Genomic DNA, 21,631 nt, shown 5'->3' on the forward strand with positions numbered 1-21,631 from the left:
GCTGCAGTTCATTTAGTAAATGGCACATAATGTAACCATTAGGCTGGGTGCAAGATAAGTGCCAATTAAGCAACCTGCTTTGCGTTGTGTTTTAGGTACTGCTGGAGCTGTAATAATCCAGGCTAGTGAGAAAAAAATGGTGCTGGAGAGCGGCAACGTTTTGTGTACAGCTCCTGCACTACAATCTTTGCACCTTTCCGTTGTTTTGTGCTCGTTGGTGTATTTATTGTTACATTTATTACTACTACATACACTGCTTACACTGCGAGCTTCATGTGAGCAACAAGTTTCATTGCACCCTGGTATATATGACAATAAACTAATTTGAATCTGGTATTCCATCACACACCTTGCATGTCTTATAGATAGTGGAAGATGAAAGTGGCAGAGGAGTTGGAGAGCCTTGATGACATATTCCCACCCCCTCCCCCACTGCTATCGATGGACCCCTCAACTGTATCTCCTCAATTTACTGCACTTCTGCTCTCACCCGATCCTCCCCCAGAGTTCCCCTAGTCCTTACCTACCAACCTACCAGCCTACACATCCAACATATCATTCTTCGCCACTTCTGCCACCTACAACAGAATCCCACCACCAGACACATCTTCTCCTCCCCTCCTCTTCCACAGGGATCACTCTCTTGGTGACTACCTCGTCGGCTCATCCCTCCCCACCGATCCCCCTCCCTCCCCAGGCATTTGCCCTGCAACCGCAAGGTGTTATACCTGCCCCTACACCTCCTCCCTCACCACCATCCACAGGGCCATAAACAATCCTTCCAGGTGAAGCAGTCCTTCACATGTGAAGTCTGGGGTGTTATATTTTGCACCTGGTACTCCAGTTGTGGCCTCCTTTACATTGGTGAGACTGGATGCAGATTGGGTGACCTCTGCATTGGAGGTTAGAAACAATGATTTTAGAAGAGCATAACTTCATAGATAGATAATAATCTGCAGTTTGAAAACTCAACTTCTGGGAGAGGATCACTTTCTCGTTCAGACATCCTTCACATATATTTGTAGCTTGCCCAGCACTACCTCCTCAACCATATCATAGCTCATTTAGTTGTGGTTAGCAAGCTATAAGTTCAACCAGTTCAGCTTAAGGACTTCCAAACCAGACATTCTTTTTGATACGTCCAAAAACGTGACCTCTTGTTAGATGAAGTGGTCTATAGATTAACCCAATAGCTGTTAGTATCTCAAGTCAGATTAAATTTCACTTGTCAACCTATGTTCTGATGTTCATCCTGTAAATACATTTACCTTTTTGTCCTGTAAATACATTTACAAACACTTCTTCTGTGTGAAAGTTACCTGATTTTTTTAACCAAATGAATTGAAATTTTACTATCAAAATTTATGTAAATATTGACTTCAGTGACATACAACATCAAACTCCAAGCTAGGCAACAATAACCTTTAATTTCAGAATGTACACAGAACAGTGCAGCACAGGAACAGGTCCTTCAGCCCATGATGTCTGTGCTGACAATGATGCCATTGCAAACTAATCCCTTCTGCCTATACATTGTCTATGTCCCTCCATTCCCTGCCTGTTCATGTGCCTGTCTAAATGCCCCTTAAACAATGTCATTGTATCTGCTTCCACCACCTCCCCTGGCAACACATGCCAGGCACCTAACACTCTCCATGTAAAAAAAACTTTCCTCTCTCACATTAAAGCTATGTTGTCTAATATTTGATATTCCCACTCTGGGAATATATTAAATAATTACAGAGATGTGCTAATTTTGAGAATAATTTAAGATTGATTTTGTTTCATAAAGATGGATTATCTGCCTACAACTTTGCTTAAAAAAGCTTGAATATCTACTTTCTTTTCAAGTCAGAACAGTTTATATTTTATAGAATGAGACTCAAGACAGCAAAAGAGCTATCTAGTCGACATCAGAGACCTGTACGAACACTGAGCTAGGACTGCAATAATTGCGATGTTTCCATATTTGAGAAATAGCACAGATGTCTCAGGTTCCCTCTTTCCCAAGATGCACATACTTTCAGCATATCATGAGAAAATTACTGTGCACTTCCAAGATGAAACTCAGTCAGGAACACTCTGGTTGCTAAAACCATGCTGATTCCTGCCTTGACAAAGTACCTTCCATCACACGGATCTCACAAGAAAGACAATACCAGTTAAACATTGACACTAGGCATTGCACCACGTGAACAGTGTGTAGAACCACTACCAGACTTAAAGTGAATGAAGTTAAGGTAGGTTGACACTCTCAGGGTGTTGAAACCTACAATTTTCCTGATGCATCAAAACCAGATACTTGGCTCCAAAGATTGTAATAATTACCAGAAGGGGCAAGATGTTCTCTGATAACTAGACTTTCATTGAAACCAAACACAATACAAAATGTTGACAGTCTTGGAGAAAACTGAGGAAATGGTGCATAGATATTAAACAAAAGGCCCTCTCTCAGGTGGACAGAAAAGATCTCACCTGCACTGTTTCAAAAAAGGGCAGAAATTATTCAGGCTCTGGTTACTATTTACCTTTCAAATACTAAAAAGCATCTCTAGCCATAATGTTGTTTGTGGGAGCTTGACCATTTAAATTAGCTACAGCATTTCCTACGTATCAACAGTAACTACTACTTAATTAACTGTAAGGTGCAATGGGGTGTCTTGGAAGGAGCAGGAAAGATGACAAATAAAAGCAAGTGTCTCTTTGTTTTTCATTCCTCTATTCTTGGGAGGATCATGGACAATCTGACTTACTGTGCATGGGCTTCTAGCTTCACAGTTTGTGCTCACCATAACATGCCGAAATTCGCTGTTGGCCTCTATAGAGACCAGCCTGCAGATATAGATTCAAAGCTACTTGAAGTAACTCTGGGTGAAAATAGAAAAAAATTGCAGATGCTAAAAATCTGAAATAAAAACAGAAAATGCTAGAAAAACTCAGCAGTCAACATTTGGGGTCTGCAACCCTTCACCAGAGCTGGGAAAGAGAGAGGTGCAAGTTAGTTTGGGAGAGAAGTAGGGGAAGGGATATGTAGAACAAAGAGAATGTCTGTGATAGGACAAGTCAAAATGGCTTAATGGGACAGTCACCAGCAGGTTAACTTTCTTTGTTCATGTGATGTGTTGTTAAGGGTAAGCTGGGAAGGCTGGTCTTGTATGTGTAGGATAAGGACTGAGGCAACATGAAATAATGTAGGGAAAAGCTAAGCAGGTCAGGCAGCATCTATAGAAAGAGAAACAGTTAACGTTTCAGATCAGGGACTCTTCCTCAGACCTGAGAGAAAGAGAAGCAAGTAACTCTGGTGCTGTTTCTATTAAAATAGTGAACTAAAGGACCAAAACTTACACATATCTGTAAAGACCTATGTCAAGTGTTAAGTAAGGAGATTTAATATATTGCAAAACTGAATATATAATGTAATCTTTATGCCATAAAATCCAAACTTGAAAGGAAGCATTTGCATTCATGTAATTCACACCCTCAGGACATTCAATGTAGTTTAAAGCAAATTAAGTAATTTAAGCATTAATATTGCAACATAAAAAATGCAGCAAGCAATTTGCACACAGCAAGACCTTAAAGACATGAATGTGATAACGGTAAGATCATCTGTTATAGTGATGCTGGGTTAGGGGATGCTATCCAGCATACTGCAGAGAACTCCCCAGCATTTCATTCAGCATGAGGTTCTTTCAGTTTCATTTTGCAGGGTTGGATGTGACCTCGGTTTAACATCTCACCTGAAAGACACCACTCTCTCAGTACTACACTGGTGCAAGCCTACATTTTGGTGGACAAATCTCTCCATTGGGTCTTGAACCCACAACTTTCCTGACTCAAATCTGGGAGGTTTTTTTGCATTCATTCATTTTATTTCCACTAGTTCCATCGGCAAGGCCAGAATTTTTTTGCCAATTGCGAGTTGCCCTCTTGCACCACTGCAATTCTACGGCAGTGATGAAGGCACGGCAATGTATTTCCATGTCAGGATAGCGTGCAATCTCAAGCAGAACTTGCGAGTGGTGGCGAGGCTGAAGCCCTTGTCCTTTTTATTGCTGGAGGTCCTGGGTTTGGAAGGTGCCAAGCACTTTAGGCCAATAATAATATTACCAACTGAGTCATGGCTAACTTGCGTGAATGTTTCTTCTTCATCCTCCTCCATAAGAACATTACTTGCTTATTGCTCTCATCTAGTATTTGGCAAACCTCAAACAATTCAAAAAATATTAATTCTTCAAGATATGAAGCCTCGTAGCAACTAAGGGATTTCTTGGACATTCAATAACACCACTCAGAACAATTATTTTACACCTTATCACACAGAATAGATTAAAGTTCTTCTACAGAAAAGAACTTACTTTTGGATTTGCACTTTGCTGCAACTACTCAATTTTTATTCCGTTTAGCCCTCAAAGATTACTGGATAGAGCCAGAGCATGGGATTATCTGCATATGAATGGAAATTGGACAAAAAAAGTGCTATGAAGTTCAAATGATGTCCCACCACATCTGAATGAGAAAGTTTTCAGTTGTCCCTTTTTGAAAATACCAATTTAAATTTCTATACCCACACAGCAATTCCATTTTTATGAGGCACTGACTAATCGAAAACAACATAATGGTTTTTCATTAATACATTAGAAATAAGAACCAAAAATGATGGAAATACTTGGGTTAAGTAGCATCTGTGGAAAGAAAAACTGGGTTAAAGTTTCACTTCAGTAACTTTCCATCAGTATCGGTTCTGATGAAAGCTCATTGATATAAAACTGATTTTTTTTCTCTCCAGGTCCTCTTGACCAGCTGTGTATTTTCAAAATTCTTGGGACTTTTCCAGAATTTCCACATCAGCAAATTTTGCCTTGAGTCATTAGGAAAACCCTAGGATGATCTATTTCTCCTCAATGACTCCATAAAATTTAACCTTTTCCACTGTATTCAAGTAAGTGCTACAAAGAAAACTGACAGGACAGCAATGTGAAAAGAGATGCAAGCTGGAGACAATTTTAGTGCAAATGCATCTAAAGGTAGACAGCACAGCCGTATCAGGAGGTGCAGTTCTTTGTTTCTCTTTCCATTATCCATGTTCCTGGATAGGGCACATTGTCAAATAAGCTATATCTGTGTCACCTAAGAGAATATACCACATAGAAGGCAACTATTTGGTTGCTGCTTTGTTAAAACAAGCCAAACTAGTCCCACTAAACTCTTACCTGAGGTTCCTTATAAACTCACTCTCTCTTTAGTCCAATTTTGTCACGTATTTCAGATACTTATCTACCTTTTCTTGAAAAGTTACAATGCTTTCTGCCTCATACAACACCTAAGGCAAAGCATCATGCTCTGCAACATCTATTTGTGTGTTGAAACATCTCCTAATCTGTCCTCTTAATAAGGATTTTAAATTGAAGCTTGCTTTACCAGAACCCAGCCATTAAATCTCTGAGCATTCCTGTCTTGTTCCTCTTAAGCTTCAAATGCAATGCCTTCGTAGTCCACAAATATTCAGTTATTTAACACAAAAGCTTTTTCTACCCTTGAGCTCAAGGGAGTGGTAATTCTTGCACCTCAGTCTTGCTTCCCTGTCAATCAACACACATTATAAGATGAGCTTGGAGATGACCAAACTTTTCTTCCCTTGAACATCAGTTCTAAATGAGGTCATTCTGAATTTCATAACCTACACTGAAAGCTCATTATGATTCTCTTACACTGAATCTCTTCCTCTGGTCTCACTTTTAAAACATGCAAATCTGTTAATCCCACTGAAAACAAAACTGTTTTTCACTGTTCAACATTCATAATATCTCCACAATCCATAATTCTCCTCCTCAAAAGGATTTCAATTCAGCTCCTTTTTATGAAGTGCCAATTCACCCCATATTTTCTCCAAGAGCTGTTCTTTCTTCAGCTACTTCTATTCGTAAGCTTCTTTGTGGATGGTCACCTTGTCGTGGTGGAGAAGCTTGTGTGGTCCTGAGATCCTGAGAGCGATGCCATCTCGAACTATGCTCCTGGTAGGGTCACCCATCGCGGTAAGGTCGATGGTGAGGTCCCTGACAAAGAACAATCCAACCAAGACCTCAACAGTGGAACAGGTGGACAAAGTTACTTCGAACTCAATGGCTGTGAAGGCGGATGAAGGCTGGAACAAATCCATCAGCTCCAATCGTCATGGTTTCCGTGCCATTGGAATCAAATGGTTGATTTGTGAAGTATCGTGTGCTTTTTGTAGTGCAACATCAAGTACACGTCCAACAAACACATGCACAGGCGTCTTCACTCTGTGGGCTGGAGCCCATAAATAGATCAACGGAACGAAGACCATTAACCTTGACCTCGAGGGATAGCCACGACGACGATTCTTAAGACTATGCACCAGGCCATGCCTATTCATTTCAGTGATGACACTAATAAGAAAAAGAAATCATACATATAGGACTGCTCCTAAGCCAACCCAGCAAGGATTGGTACTGGCAGATCCAAAGAACAGGGCACAATTCACAAAGGAATAAAAGATATGTGCTTTGCTTGGGGAGAATGGAATTTGGAATCTTTTTCAGCTTGTTGAGCACACCCTTGACCAAGCTGTTTTTGGGGGAACTAAATGGACAAGACTGCATCCAGTAACACTGCTGCATTCTGCATCTGATAGTCAAATAAGGATAAATAAAACTACAGAATCTATCTCAAACTGTAAAGACAATGAAGAACTATTTCAGTGCATTTAAGCAAGCACTAAATGTATTCCCTGAATCACGAGGTTCTTTGTAACTGTGTAGGACACCACAGTGGGAGTAGATTGGCAGGAAACTGTCTCAGCATTAGTGCTGCACCCTCTCACCAGCATGTCTCTATATCATTGATTCAGCTATGCTCTGCTTTCAAAAAAACATATAGTATGTTTAAACCACGATTCATGCTTTCAAACAAGAATGAAAGCAATCAAGAGCCACAATAATTTTACTAATTACACTACCTCTGAAACTCGTACAGAATTAAACCCAGGTCCTTGTGACCAAATAATCTAGAACTTTACACTAAGTGCATCAATCTCGCCTTCCTTTAGCTGTGCTGCTTCCACACAGAACTGAAACAGAAACAGGCCTTGTGGTCCAAATGGTCTGTGCAGTGACTCTAATCGACATGAGCCTTTGCCCATCTTAATTTTATTTCTAATTTACTCAAAGCACATTGACAACTTTGCCAAGAGCACAAGTTTGTTGGCAACTGCTAACTATCCTCAGGTATAGTAGCAGTTAAATTACCACACCTGTAGTCCAGTGACCTGCACTAACAATCTAGAGACGAAGTTCAGATCCAACCATGAGAGCTGTGGGATTTAAATTCAGTTAATAATCTGGACTTTGTGAGAAAAAACAATGAGTCTGAGTAAGAATGACCATGAAAACTACCAGTGTGTCAGAAGAACCTATATGGTTCACTAATATCCTTCTGGGTAAGAAATCAGACATCCTTACCTGTTCTTGTCCACATGCAACTCTAGACTCACTCTTCTTAATGCTCTCTGAAGTTGCCTCACTAGCCATTCAGTTTTACCATTACCACTATATTGAAAAAGAGAAGGAATAAAACTAGAGCAACAAACAATCTGCTGGAGGAACTCAGCAGGTTGAGCAGCATCCGTGGAAGGAAAGGAATTGTCGATATTTCAGGTCGAAATGCAGAGTTTTCTGCTCAACCCACTGAGTTCCTCCAGCAGATTGTTTGTTGCTCCAGATTCCAGCATCTGCAGTCTTTTTTGTTTTCCAAAGAATAAAATTAGACACCTGACATTGATCTAGGCATGAATCTGGACACACCAAATTTGCTCCAAGCCCAGTCAACCTTGCAAAGTTTTCTCTACAAAAAGTTGTAGACTGGTGTCCAAAGAGGTGTTGCACAAATTGGACAATAGTTTGATATAGTTGTACTCAGTCAACCTGCCAGTCTCCATCACAATCCCTGGGGATGTCTTGATCTATCAGCAGGGCAGGCCCAGCAAATGTGGCAGCACCATGTAAAGAGGTGGGAAGGAGCAGCCCTTGGAGTCTTCAACATCAACTCCAGATCCCATGAAGTCTCACAGCTTCAGGTCAAACATGGGCTAGAAATCCTCCTCCTAATTACTGCCCACCTCCTCCCTCAGTTGAATCAGTGATCCTCCATGTTGAACGACATTTGGAAGGTAGTGAGGGCCAGAATGTACTTAGGTTCATCCTTAATATTGGCTTGGTAATACCACCACAGACTGAGTTGGCCAAATCCTGGACATAGCTGCCAAGGTGGTCAGCAGCAGGTAGTGAGGAAATGAACATAAGGGAAATTTATCCTCACTGATCAACTGTGACTGATGCATCTGTCCATGACAATGCTGGTAGAAGCCACCACCAGGCAGTCCTTGTGGAGAAAAAATTCCATCTTCACACCAAGAATACTCTCCATTGCGTTGTGTGGAACTACGAACGTGCTGAGTGGGATAGACTCACAGATCTGGAAGCTCCAAGACTGGGCATCCACAAGCCACTGTGGAACTTATCACCAGCCAAAATGTACACCACGATCTGTAACCACATGGCACAGCATATCCCTCACTCTACCATTATAATTGAGCCAGGAAACCCTGGTTCAATGAGGAGTGCAAAAAAGAATGCCAGAGGCATAGTGAAGGAAGCCATCATTAGCATGCTGTGAAGTGGCATGAACTCACTGATGCCCAGTCTTGGGTTTTCCAGGGCCACTTGGCTCCAGAGGTCATCGCAGCCTGGGCCCAAACATAGGCAGAAGAACTGAGGTCCTGAGGTGAGGTGAGAGACCCTGCCCTTGACATCAAGGCATCATTTAACTGAGTGTAATATCAAGGATCCCTGGTAAAATTGAGGTCAACAGGCATCAAAAGGGAATACACTCCAGGGTTGGAGTCGTACTACAGAGATGGTTATGGTTGTCACTCAATTTTCCCAAGAACCACAGAACAATACAGCACAATACAGGCCCTTCGGCCCACCATGTTGTGCCGACCTTTAAACCACGCCTAAGACTATCTAACCCCTTCCTCCCACATATCCTTCTATTTTAAATTCCTCCATGTGCTTATCTAACAATCTCTTGAACTTGACCAACATACCTGCCTCCACCACTACCCCAGGCAGTGCATTCCATGCCCCAACCACTCTCTGGGTAAAAAACCTCCCTCTGATATCTCCCTTGAACTTCCCACCCATTACTTTAAAGCCATGCCCTCTTGTATTGAGCATTGGTGCCCTGGGAAAGAGGCGCTGGCTGTCCATTCTATCTATTCCTCTCAATATTTTGTATACCTCTATCATGTCTCCCCTCATCCTCCTACTCTCCAAAGAGTAAAGCCCCAGCTCCTTTAGTCTCTCCTCATAATCCATACTCTCCAAACCGGGCAGCATCCTGGTAAATCTCCTCTGCACCCTTTCCAACGCCTCCACATCCTTCCTATAATGAGGTGACCAGAACTGGACACAGTACTCCAAGTGTGCTCTAACCAGAGTTTTGTAAAGCTGCATCATTACCTCGCGGCTCTTAAACTTGATCCCACGACTTATGAAAGCTAATATCCCATAAGCTTTCTTAACTACCCTACCCACCAGTGAGGCAACATTCAGTGATCTGTGGATATGAATCCCCAGATCCCTCTGCTCCTCCACACTACCCAGAATCCTGTCATTAACCTTGTACTCCGCCTCGGAGTTTGTCCTTCCAAAGTGTACCACCTCCGGATTGAATTCCATCTGCCACTCCTCAGCCCAGCTCTGAATTCTATCAATATCCCTCTGCAATCTTTGACAGTTCTCCACACTACCCACAACACCACCGACCTTTGTGTCATCTGCACACTTGCTAACCCACCCTTCTACCCCCTCATCCAAGTCATTAATAAATATCAAGTTCAGCACCAATCAGGAAAAATGAGCCTGCTTGATTTGCATCCCATTCACCACCCTAAAGATTCACTCTTCTACCACTAGCAAACTGTGGCTGCTGTGTGTACCAATCACTATGTGCACATAAGTTACTCGTCAAGATTACTCCCAAGTCAGCAATCTCTATGGGCAAGCAGAACAAAGGCGTTAGGCGCATGAGAATGCCATCGCTTGCAAGATCACCTCCAAGTCAAATGCCACACTCCCTGACTTGGCAATTATAAGTATCATGACTTTGTTGTCACTGGGTCTAAACCTTGAAACTTTCTACCCATCCACACCATCACCAGAAGGACTGCAGAGGTTCAGGAAGGTGGTTCAGCATTAAAGGTGGGCATACACTCACATCTACAAATGAATAAATAAAAGAATGTGTCCAATCTGTGCAACTGATCATTTCTGGTCTCTCCCTTCAGAAGTTTAGTGGCAGAGAAAAGTAATAGGTTCATGTATCCACGTAAGGTTAGACAAATGCAAAACTTACAAGGGGCATAGAACATGACCAAAGCTTGTTTCTTTTTCTTTAGGAACTCTTTAAAATCTTCAACACCGAGATGGGTGACACTGGTCTGCTGTTCATCCCAAGACAGTTCGGGCGGTGGAGGAGCTTGTGGACTGGTAGGAAGGAAGAAGGAGAAAATGAAAAAGAGCGTTCCAACAAAACAGAACTTAACTGATCCATCCACCATCAGATTTCTGAACAGTCCGTGAACCCATGAACACTGCCTCGTTATTCCTCTTTTGCATTATTTATTTTTGTAACTTATAGTCATTTTTATGTCTTTATGTCTTGCACTGTACTACTACCACAAAACAACAAATTTCACGACATATGTCAGTGATAATAAACCTGATTCTGATGCTGCATCACCTTATGTAAGTGATCTCCTTAGCTTAAAGATGAGATGGTGGGGGACAGGAAACTGGAGGTTGTTAAAATGGTGGAGAGCACATGAAATGTCCCAGATGTAGGTAGGAAGGGACTGGATCTCCTCTAGCTATATATGGGTCCCACAAATAGCTCTCCATCCCTTCAATGACATGGATAGCCACTGCTTAAACCATACGAGTTCTGCAATCCCTGTTTTAAGACTTTCCTTGTTATGTCCTCACTAGTTTCTCAACAATCCCATTTTCAATTCAGCTTTCAGTGACACTCTGCAGCTCCGTTCTCCACAGTTCCATTCACTTATCATCCCAGTACTTTTCCATGACTCTACAAAGCATTTTCCAGAGATCAAGTAGGCTCTGGAAATGTACCCTGCTGTCATCCATCTGACTTTATAAAATGTTAGAGTGGGTTATTCTGGGCAAGCATAGATCTTAACAAATAACTATTTGTGCCAGCAACATGTCAGACGTGAGGATAATGTTCTAAACTGCATTCATTATCAAAGCTCTCAGCTATTGCTACACGATCCTACTCCAATTATTTTGTTGGCTTAGGATTTGAGGGTTGGGCGTGAGAGGGAGGGTAGTGTCTAGGCAATGACAATCTTATTCCTGCAACATGCTTGTAAAGAGTCAGGTCAATAAACTACATCCCATCAACCAGCTGTCATCTCCAATAGAGGTCCAGGTGATGTCGAATTAGCTCTCTGGGAAAGTGGAATTACTTTCACTCATTAATGGGTAATTGAGTCACTAAGAATTACAATATCATTGATTTGCACGAGGTCTGTGAAGACCCCATTGTTTTTCTGACATTACATGTACACCAGCCACCTGCATACAGATCACACCTCTGATGTCCATATTACAGGTCAAAATGAACTGCAGTCGGTTTACCGTGAACAAATTCTACATGAATGGATCCAACTTACTTCAACCACTTTGCATCAGCACTAACAGCAAACATCTTTTTTTCTGTTTAAACCTGCTTGTATCATGCCTTGTACTCATAGAACCTTGAAAGCACAGGAGATGACCATCTGCAATCCCAGTTTTAAAACTTTCCTTGTTATGTCCTCACTAGTTTCTCAACAATCCCATTTTCAATTTAGGTTTCAGTGACACTCTGCAGCTTCATTCTCCACAGTTTGACCCAGTGCACTTATGATAGCTCTTAAAGAGCATAACATGATAGCAGGAGTAGTCATGCAACTCCTTTGTCTGTTGAGTCATTCAGTACAATCATGGATGACATTCTATCTTGGTACAATTTTCCTGATAGGCTGATCTTTACCTTACAGAGACTAGAAGGCAGCTCTCAGACACCTCCTCATACATACTGACCATAACTCCACCAACGATCATCAGAGCACTGCCTCCTATACCAATTCAGAACCCCTATCCAAGATTCACATACAGGACCCCCCGCCCAGTCCCTTCCCACCGACACGGAGGGGCACCTCACATGCTCTCCACCACTTTAACACCTTCCAATTCCCTGGACCCCAGCACCTCATCTTTAAGCAGTCCAGGTGAAGGGTCTCGACCTGAAACTTCTACTGTTCAATTCCCTCCACAGATGGTGCCTGACCCGCTGAGTTTTTTTTTTGCTCCAGCTTTCAGCATCTAAAATCTCATCTCCATTTCCCGCACTAATTCCATCTTACTTGAATCCCTTCATATCTAAACATCTATTGATCCTTATCTTGAAAATATTCAGCAACTGAGTCTCCATGGCCCTCTGGGGGTAGATGATTTCAAAGATTCACCACTTCTGGATGAAGAAATTTATTCTCCCCGCTGGCAACTAGTCAGAGAGAGCATGGAAACAGAACCTTTGGCCCAGTGAGTCCGTGCTGACCAACACAAACCCATTTTTACACTACACCTACCCTAACCCATTCTATTCTCCCCACATTCCCATCAACTCCCCCCGATTCTACCATTCACCAACAAACTAGGGGCAATTTGCAGTGGCTAGTTATCCTACTAAACTGCACTTTGGGATGTGGGAGGAAAGCCATGCAGTTACAGGGAGAATGTGCAAACTTCACAAAGACAGCACTGGATTGAACCAGAGTCTGTTAGGTTTCATAAGCACCTCATCTCTCAAAAAAAACCCAGACCAAAATACACAAATGCAGACTCTTCCAGGGATAAATAATAATTTCTCCCAGATCAGGTTCCTCCTTAAATTTCTTTCATTTTATATTCAATGACTGCGCCCACGAGAATCAATTCAATATGATAAAAAGCTTCCCATGTTTAGCAGTAGAGGGAGAAAATGTCATGTGTAGGATTTGAATTTCCTGCTTGCAGCAGCTCAGGGAATTCAATGAAACTGTTCTCCAAGCCAGCTACAGCTTACGTTATACTTCCACTGGATCAAAATAAAATTTTGCTAAGATTTCTGAACAGGGTGAGACAACTGTGACTGCAAGATATCAAGAGAATAAAATTTTCACACATTCCCTGCACAGCCAATGGACTAGACTGAGTCTCCTTCCTTTCCAGTAATGGAATTTAAACATTTGTAGCACTGAGGATTCACTCCCCATACCTTGTCATCAAAATGTCAAATTAAAAGTAATTAGTTTCACCATGACTCCCGATGAGTGACATTGAGTCTGACAGAGACACTCATCTGCAGTCCAGCATGGAAGCATTTCTGTCGAGTGATTTCATCAAAGAGCACATAGGTATCAACCTATGAATGATCAAACACAATGGACAGCTGGGGACATTTTATTCTGAAAACGATGCAAAGCTAACCAGTGATGGAGCTGTGTTCAGAGAATGTAGGACAGTATTTGCGCAAAAAGAAATTTAATGCTCTCCTGGTCAGCCTCTCACTGTGTTCAGAATGCTACTAGGTGTGTATACAATCTTAAATCTGGTCCTTTGAACCCATTACGGTGGATGAAAGCTGCTGAAGATTAAGAGGTCTGAAAATGTTATGTAATGGGAAATCAAGAAAATTGGTAGGTAGAAGAAAGGAAGCTTGCCCCAGGCAGTAAACGCTGATGTTTCTTAAACATAAAGCTGTATATTTACAAGAAAACACTTTTTATTTTGTCGGGGCCATTCAGAAAATATATAATAGCCAAGAGTATTTTTAAAAACAACAGCTATCTGTCACACCTTCCTCTTCATCACAGAATCATACAGCATGGAAACAGGCCCTTCAGCCCAACTGGTCCATGCCGACCAAGATTCCCCATCCAATCTTGTCCCATTTTCCAGCATTTGGCTCATAACCTTCTAAACCTTTCCAATCCATGTACCTGTGCAACTGTCCTTTAAAAGTCGTTATTGTACCTGCCTCAACCACTTTCTCTGGCAGCTCATTCCACATATATACCACCTTTTGTGTAAAAAAAAATCTGCCCCTGAAGTACCCATTAAATCTTTCCCCTCTCAACTTAAACCTATGCCCTCTAGTTCTGATATCCCAATTCTGGGAAAAAGACTGAGTGCATTCACCCTATCTATGCCCCTCATGATTTTATACACCTCAATAACATCACCTCTCAGTCTCCGATGCTCGAAGTAATAAAGTCCTAGCCTGCCCAACCTCTCTCTATAACTCAGTCCCTCAAGTCCTGGCAGCATCCTTGCAAATCTTTTCTGCATTCTTTCCAGTTTAATAACATCTTTCCTATAGCAGGGCGACCAAAACTGAACACAATACTCCAACTGCAGCCTCACTAGCGTCCTGTACAACCCCACGTGACCTCCCAACTTTTATACTCAGTGCCCTGACTTATGAAGGCCAGTGTGCCAAAAGCCTTCTTCACCACCCTGTCTACCACTCTCAATGAATGATGTACTTGTAACTCCAAGGTCCCTCTGTTCTACAACACCGCCCAGGGCCCTGCCATTCACTGTGAAAATCCTACCTGGATTCGACTTTCCAAAATGCAACACCTCGCACATCCGAATTTAGAGGACAAACATATGTCCCTCTGTTTTAAATCAGGAAGATGGACACTTATCCTTCTTGAACACCCCTTATTCATGTACAAGTGCCCCTCTTTGATATGAGTAATATCAGGGATGCAGGCAGTGCTGGTAATCAAGAGAATTCTACATTTCATTGTGCCTGTACTCGCTTTTTAAAACTGCAGTTAGTGCCAGCAAAAGACCTGTGCCACCAGTATTCACCCCAGTGTAATACAGCGCCGATAGGTGCCCCATCATTACAGTACAACTGCACGGGAGCTGGATGTCAATCTGGACTTGAGCCCAGAGGATTGGATCAGGTCTGACATTGGGTGGGCTGCAGACGGACAGTGAAAGGAGTTAAATTCCACCTCCTACGTGCAGCTAAACCCTCTTGTGCAATTATTACGGATGATAACATGGTAATAAGTTCAAGGAGTAGGGGCAGCTCTAGGGATTTGCGAGTACTGATGGCTATCTGACAGCCAAGGCAGCTGGCACGGCAAGCAGCCAGGTAGTACAGAAGTAGACTTTACAGAGACAACAGTATATGTTGGACAGAGGGGCCCATCTAATGAGCACGCATTGTTCACCATGGTTATGGTGGAGAGCATTCTGACTGGTAGCATCACCGCCTGGTATGGAGGCTTCAATGCGCAGGATCGCAAGAGGCCACAGAGGGCTGTAGACTCAGCCAATTCCATCATGGGCACCACCCTTCCCACCATCGAGGACATCTTCAAGAGGCGGTGCCTCAAGAAGGCATCTTCTATCACTGAGGACCCTCACCATCTGGGACATGCCCTCTTCTCGTTACTACCATCGGTGAGGAGGTACACGTGCCTGAAGACTCACATTTAACGATTCAGAAACAGCTTCTTCCCCTCCACCATCAGATTTCTGAATGGTCCATGAACACTGTCTCGTTATTTCTTTTGTTTTGCACTATTCATTTATTTTTGTAATTTATAGTAATTGTAAGGTTTGCACTGTGCTGCTGCCGCAAAGCAACAGATTTCATGTCATTTAACTCAGTGATAATAAACCTGATTCTGATTCTATGACGGCAGACTGGGAAACAGAATATCCTTCGCAAGGTTGGAATTTAAAAACTGGATCTGAAAAGTCAGAAATTTCTCATCCTTCCATCACTGCAGTGCTATGTTGACTTCACGTCCAAAGGCTATTTTATTTTGAGTTTGTCATCTTTGTTTTCAGATCCTGCCAAGTTCTTTCCCCTACCTATCTCTCTATAACCCTTTCCAACCCCAGAATCTCCCAAGATCTCCACAATCCTTCAATCCTGGCTTCTTGTGCGTTCCCCGGTTGGTATGCAGTCCCAAGATCTGGACTACCTTCAAATTTTACTCTCTCCGTCTTCCCCTTTAAAATGCTCCTTACAAAATACATCTGATCGAGTTTTCTAAAAGATCCTAACCACTTTGCTGTCCTGTCATGCAGCCTCTCGAACTTGTTTTGTTGCTTTAAAGGTGTTCCATAAACTTCCTCAGGAGGCTAAAGAAATTTGGTATGTCCCCCTTTGGCATTCACCAACTTTAATCGATGCACCATAGAAAGCATCCTATCTGGATGCATCACGGCTTGGTACGACAACTGCTCTGCCCAGGACCGCAAGAAACCGCAGAGAGTTGTGGACACAGCCCAGTGCGTCACGGAAACCAGCCTCCCCTCCTTGGACTCTTGTCTTTACCTCTCGCTGCCTTGGTGAAGCAGCCAGCATAATCAAAGACCCCACCCACCCAGGTCATTCTCTCTTTTTCCATCAGGTAGAAGATACAGGAGCCTGAGGGCACGTACCACCAGGCTAAACGACAGCTTCTATCCCACTGTGATAAGACTATTGAATGGTTCCCTTATACGATGAGATGGACTCTGACCTCATGATCTACCTTGTTGTGACCTTGCACCTTATTGCACTGCACTTTCTCTGTAGCTGTGACACTTTACTCTGTACTGTTATTGTTTTTACCTGTACTACCTCAATGCACCCTGTACTAACTCAATGTAACTGCACTGTGTAATGAATTGACCTGTACGATCAGTATGCAAGACAAGTTTTTCACTGTACCTCAGTACAAGTGACAACAATAAACCAATACCAATGAGCCATTTTGATGGCTAAATGTACTTTCTCTGTCGACCTATACAGAGCATCTTCTTGAGCAAGAAATCTAAGGGAGATGCCCCTCTCAGGAGTGCACATCATTAACCAAACATAAGACTGCCTTCTCCACCCAATCACCATACTCTCTTCTCCCATCAGGCAGAAGATACAGGATCTTGAGGGCACATACCACCAGGCTCAAGGACAGCTTCTATCCCATGGTGAAAAGACTATTGAACGGTTCCCTTACACAATGAGATGGACTCTTGACCTCACAATCTACCTTATTTGACCTTGCACCTTATTGTCTACCTGCAATGCACTTCCCGGTAGCCATGACACTTTACTCTGTATTGTGTTATTGTTTTTACCCTGTACTACCTCAATGCACTCTGTACCAACTCAATACACTGTGTAATGAATTGATCTGTACAGTATGCAAAACAAGTTTTTCACTATACCTCGGTACAAGTGACAATAATAAACCAATGCCAATCTTCTGTCCATCAAGCCACATATATTGTCTTGCATTGCGAGCTTTGGCACTTCATGCAAGTTACTTAGAAGCATAGATTACAATGCTTAGTCAGCAACAGTACGTACTTGTGTAGCCATTCAATGATTTTGTCCTTGGTCCGCAGATGCGGAAGTGTCCACTTCTCTTCTGTATTTTCAAAGTACTTGACTGTTGGGAACCCAGTGATTTGATACTTTTCTCCCAAGTTCTTGTGAGCTGTTACATCAACTGCTGCCAGCACACCTGGGCTCTAGGATGACAATGGAAAACAGTGACTGGAAGCGGGGGGAGAAGGCAAGGAAGGCGGGGGGCAGAAAGGGAAGAAAAAAGGGGTGAAATTAAAAAAGTACCTTAAATTTTGAAAGAGAGGTAGAAGTAATGGGATAGATATTTCTCCTTTCTCTCGTGTATCAATTTAATTACAAGTCTGACTAAACAGCAAAAGTGTTAGGCAGGAACACAAACATTTCCTTACATTACTGTCGTTATTTAACAATTCAGCAGCTTCTTCGTAGTCTGGCTTCATCTTTTTACAATGTCCACACCCTGCATTGGAAACAGAGTGAAAATTAGATGTGCTTACTGCAACTAGCTTTGGAACTTCAGCTTCAAAATAATGCATCAAAGAATTTTTATAGGATGGGTGGAGACCATTTCACATTCATAGAACATAGAACAGTACAGTACAATACAGGCCCTTTGGCCCACAATGTTGTGCCAACCTTTAAACTTCGCCTAAGACTATCTAACCCCTTCCTCCCACATATCCCTCTATTTTAAATTCCTCCATATGCTTATCTAGTCATCTCTTGAATTTGACCAATGTACCTGCCTGCACCACCGCCCCAGGCAGCGCATTCCATGTCCCAACCACTCTCTGGGTAAAAAGCCTTCCTTTGATATCTCCCTTGAACTTCCCACCCATTACTTTAAAGCCATGCCCTCTTGTATTGAGCACTGGTGCCCTGGGAAAGAGGCGCTGGCTGTCCACTCTATCTATTCCTCTTAATATCTTGTACACCTCTATCATGTCTCCTCTCATCCTCCTCCTCTCCAAAGCGTAAAGCCCCAAGCTCCTTTAGTCTCTCCTCATAATGCAGGAAGCATCCTGGTAAATCTCCTCTGCACCCTTTCCAACGCTTCCACATTCTTCCTATAATGAGGTGACCAGAACTGGACACAGGACGTCTATTATTTAGGTAGATCATATTTCTTAGCCCTTGGTCTATAGCCCTGTAGGTTATGGCACTTCAAGTGTGTGTCTGGGTACATTTAAAATGTTTTGAGGACTTCTTACTCCACCACCTTAAGTCAAAGTCTCCAAATAATTATCCACCTTGCAAGAGAAATAGGTCCTCCCGTTCAGACTCACAGTTCTATACAGCTCTATTAAATCTCTGTATCTTGTTCCAAAGAAAACAATCCAAACCTAGCCAGCATTGCTGCTTAACTCCTATTTCCCTAACCCTAGCAAAGTCCTGGCAAATCTCCTTTTCTTCCTCTCTTCCTTAATGAGTACTTTGCATCAGTATTTACCGTGGAGAAGGACGTGGACGATAGGGAGATCAGTGTGGAGCATGCTAATATGCTAGGGTATTTCGAGATCAAGGAGGTAGTGCTGGGTCTCTTAAAGAGCATTAAGGTGCATAAGTCCCCCGGGCCTGATGGGATATACCCCAGCTTATTGAGAGAGGCAAGAGATGAGATTGCTGGGACCTTGACCAATATCTTCATGTCCTCTCTAGCCACAGGCAAGGTCCTGGAGGACTGGCGAGTAGCTAATATTGTTCTATTATTCAAGAAGGGAAACAAGGATAATCCTGGTAACTATAGACCGGTGAGTCTCACATCAGTGGTAGGCAAGTTACTGGAGAGGATTCTTAGGGATTGGATTTATGAACATTTGGAAAACCATAGCCTAATTAGGGACAGTCAGCATGGCTTTGTGCAGGGCAAGTCATGCCGTACTAACTTGATTGAGTTTTTTGACAAGGTGACGAGGGTGATTGATGAAGGCAGAGCTGTGGAATGTTGTCTACATGGATTTTAGTAAGGCGTTTGACAAAGTCCCTCATGGAAGGCTCACCCAGAAGATTAAGATGCATGGGATCCAAAGTGAATTGGCCATTTGGATTCAGAACTGACTTGCCCATAGGATAGCGGTCGATGGGACTTATTGTAGCTGGAGGTCTGTGACTAGTGGTATTCCTCAGGGATCATACTGGGACCTCTGCTGTTTGTGATATATAGAAATGACCTGGATGAAAATGGGTGGGTTAGTAAGTTTGCAGATGGTACAAAGATTGGTGGTGTTGTGGATAGCATAGAAGACTGGCAAAGGATACATAGAACATAACAGCACAGTACAAGCCCTTCGGCCCATAATATTGTGCCAACATTTTATCCTGCTCTAGGATCTATCTAACCCTTCCCTCCCACGAAGCCCCCCATTTCTCTATCATTCATGTGGCTAACAGTCTCTTAAATGTCCTTAATTAATCTGCCCCCACCACCTCTGCCGGCAGTGCGTTCCATGCACCCACCACTCTCTGTGTAAAGAACTTACCTCTGACATCCCCCTTATATCTTCCTCCAGTCACCTTAAAATTATGCCCCCTCGTGTTAGCCATTGTCGCCCTGGGAAAAAGTCTCTGACTGTCCACTCGATTTATGCCTCTTATCATCTTGTACACCTCTATCAAGTCACCTCTCATCCTCCTTCTCTCCAAAGAGAAAAGCCCTAGCTTACTCAACCTATCCTCATAAGACATGCTCTCCAATCCACGCAGCATCCTGGTAAATATCCTCTGCACCCTCTCTAAAGCTTCCACATCCTTCCTATAATGAGAACGCAATACTCCAAGTGTGGTCTAACCAGAGTTCTATAGAGCTGCAACATCAACTCATGGCTCTTGAACTCAATACCCTGATTAATGAAGGCCAACACACCATACGCCTTCTTATCCCGCTATATAGCAGGATGTAGATCAGTTGCAGATATGGGCGGAGAAATGGCAGATGGAGTTTAATCCGGGCAAGTATGAGGTGTTGCACTTTAGGAGATCAAATGTAAAGGGAAAGTACAGAGTTAATGGCAGGACCCTTAACAGTATTGATGTACAGAGGCATCTTGGGGTCCAAGTCCATAGCTCCCTGAAAGTGGCTGCATAAGTCGATAAGGTGGTAAGAAAGGCAATACCCCGATTGATGAAGGCCAACACACCATACAAGTTCTTATCTGCACGTAACTCATCACTGACCCTCTGTAATTGACAGTACTTGAATTAAGGACAATTGGTTAACTAAATGATGACATAATTTGTGGCTTAATTTCATTTCAGCAGTGAGTGGCACCAAACAAGAGCAAGCCACTCTGCCTGAGCGATAAGCAGACAGGACATGACAGGGTTAGTCCTCAGCTATTATTTTCATGTTTAATAACTTCCTGTCGCTGTGACTGTTACGAGCTGCTGTCTCAGCAGCGAGTACAGCTTTACTAATACACACCTGTCAACTGTTCAAATGCAGTCAAGAGAATCTGAATTTAAAACCTCTGTAAAGAGGACAAGGGTTGAAGTGTTTTTATCTCATTTTAATAGACTGAATCTCAGTAGTTCTAAAATATATTCGGCCAATTAATTAGCAGATTAGAAAACAAAACATTATATATTGTAATCAAGAGGCTACCTCTGGTTCCCTGAAAGCTATCCATTTGGACTTCTCTCCAGCACCCATTCTCTCCACACTTTTCCCTATATCTTTACAAAATGCCACACTGTACTTCAAAAGCACTTGTTCAATTTTCTTTATAAAATTACTATTGAAACTGCTTCAATTACACCTTCATATGGTACATTCGGGTCATAACTTGCTGCATGATAACATTTCTCTTCAACTTTTATTGCCAATTTTCTTGTCTGTGCCCACTTGTTACTGACCACTCCCTGACCCACCCCATCAGCAGTTTCCTACTGTTCGCTGTTACGTAGTATGTGTATTAAATTTTCCCTTCAATCTCTGTGCCCCAAGAACAAACCTAGCTTCTTCAGACCCTCCAGCGTACTGATTTACAATTCTTTTTCCATGACCCAGTCCTTTTATTTGGAATCATCTGCCAGTTTTTTTTTTAAAGAGACATTCAATGCCTCAACTTTGGTGAGTGAGTTACAAGTGATTGTAATTTCTCTGTTTGATTAGCAGTTG

The 21,631-nt window shown here is 42.5% G+C and overlaps 1 protein-coding gene across 2 annotated transcripts in view; it reads right to left on the reverse strand.

The window, feature by feature from the left end:
- Positions 1–21,631, reverse strand: part of pdia5 (protein disulfide isomerase family A, member 5) — a 125,375-nt gene that overhangs the window by 52,549 nt on the left and 51,195 nt on the right. For both annotated transcript variants that reach the window (XM_052026965.1, XM_052026968.1), the window contains exons 12-14: positions 17,904–17,974; positions 17,515–17,678; positions 10,438–10,568 (exon numbers count right to left, since the gene is read on the reverse strand). In XM_052026965.1, the coding sequence (XP_051882925.1) occupies positions 10,438–10,568; positions 17,515–17,678; positions 17,904–17,974 (366 nt within the window). The remainder of the gene's footprint in view (positions 1–10,437; positions 10,569–17,514; positions 17,679–17,903; positions 17,975–21,631) is intronic.

The sequence above is a fragment of the Pristis pectinata genome, chromosome 1 (assembly GCF_009764475.1).
Source record: "Pristis pectinata isolate sPriPec2 chromosome 1, sPriPec2.1.pri, whole genome shotgun sequence".
In the NCBI taxonomy this organism is placed as follows: domain Eukaryota; kingdom Metazoa; phylum Chordata; class Chondrichthyes; order Rhinopristiformes; family Pristidae; genus Pristis; species Pristis pectinata.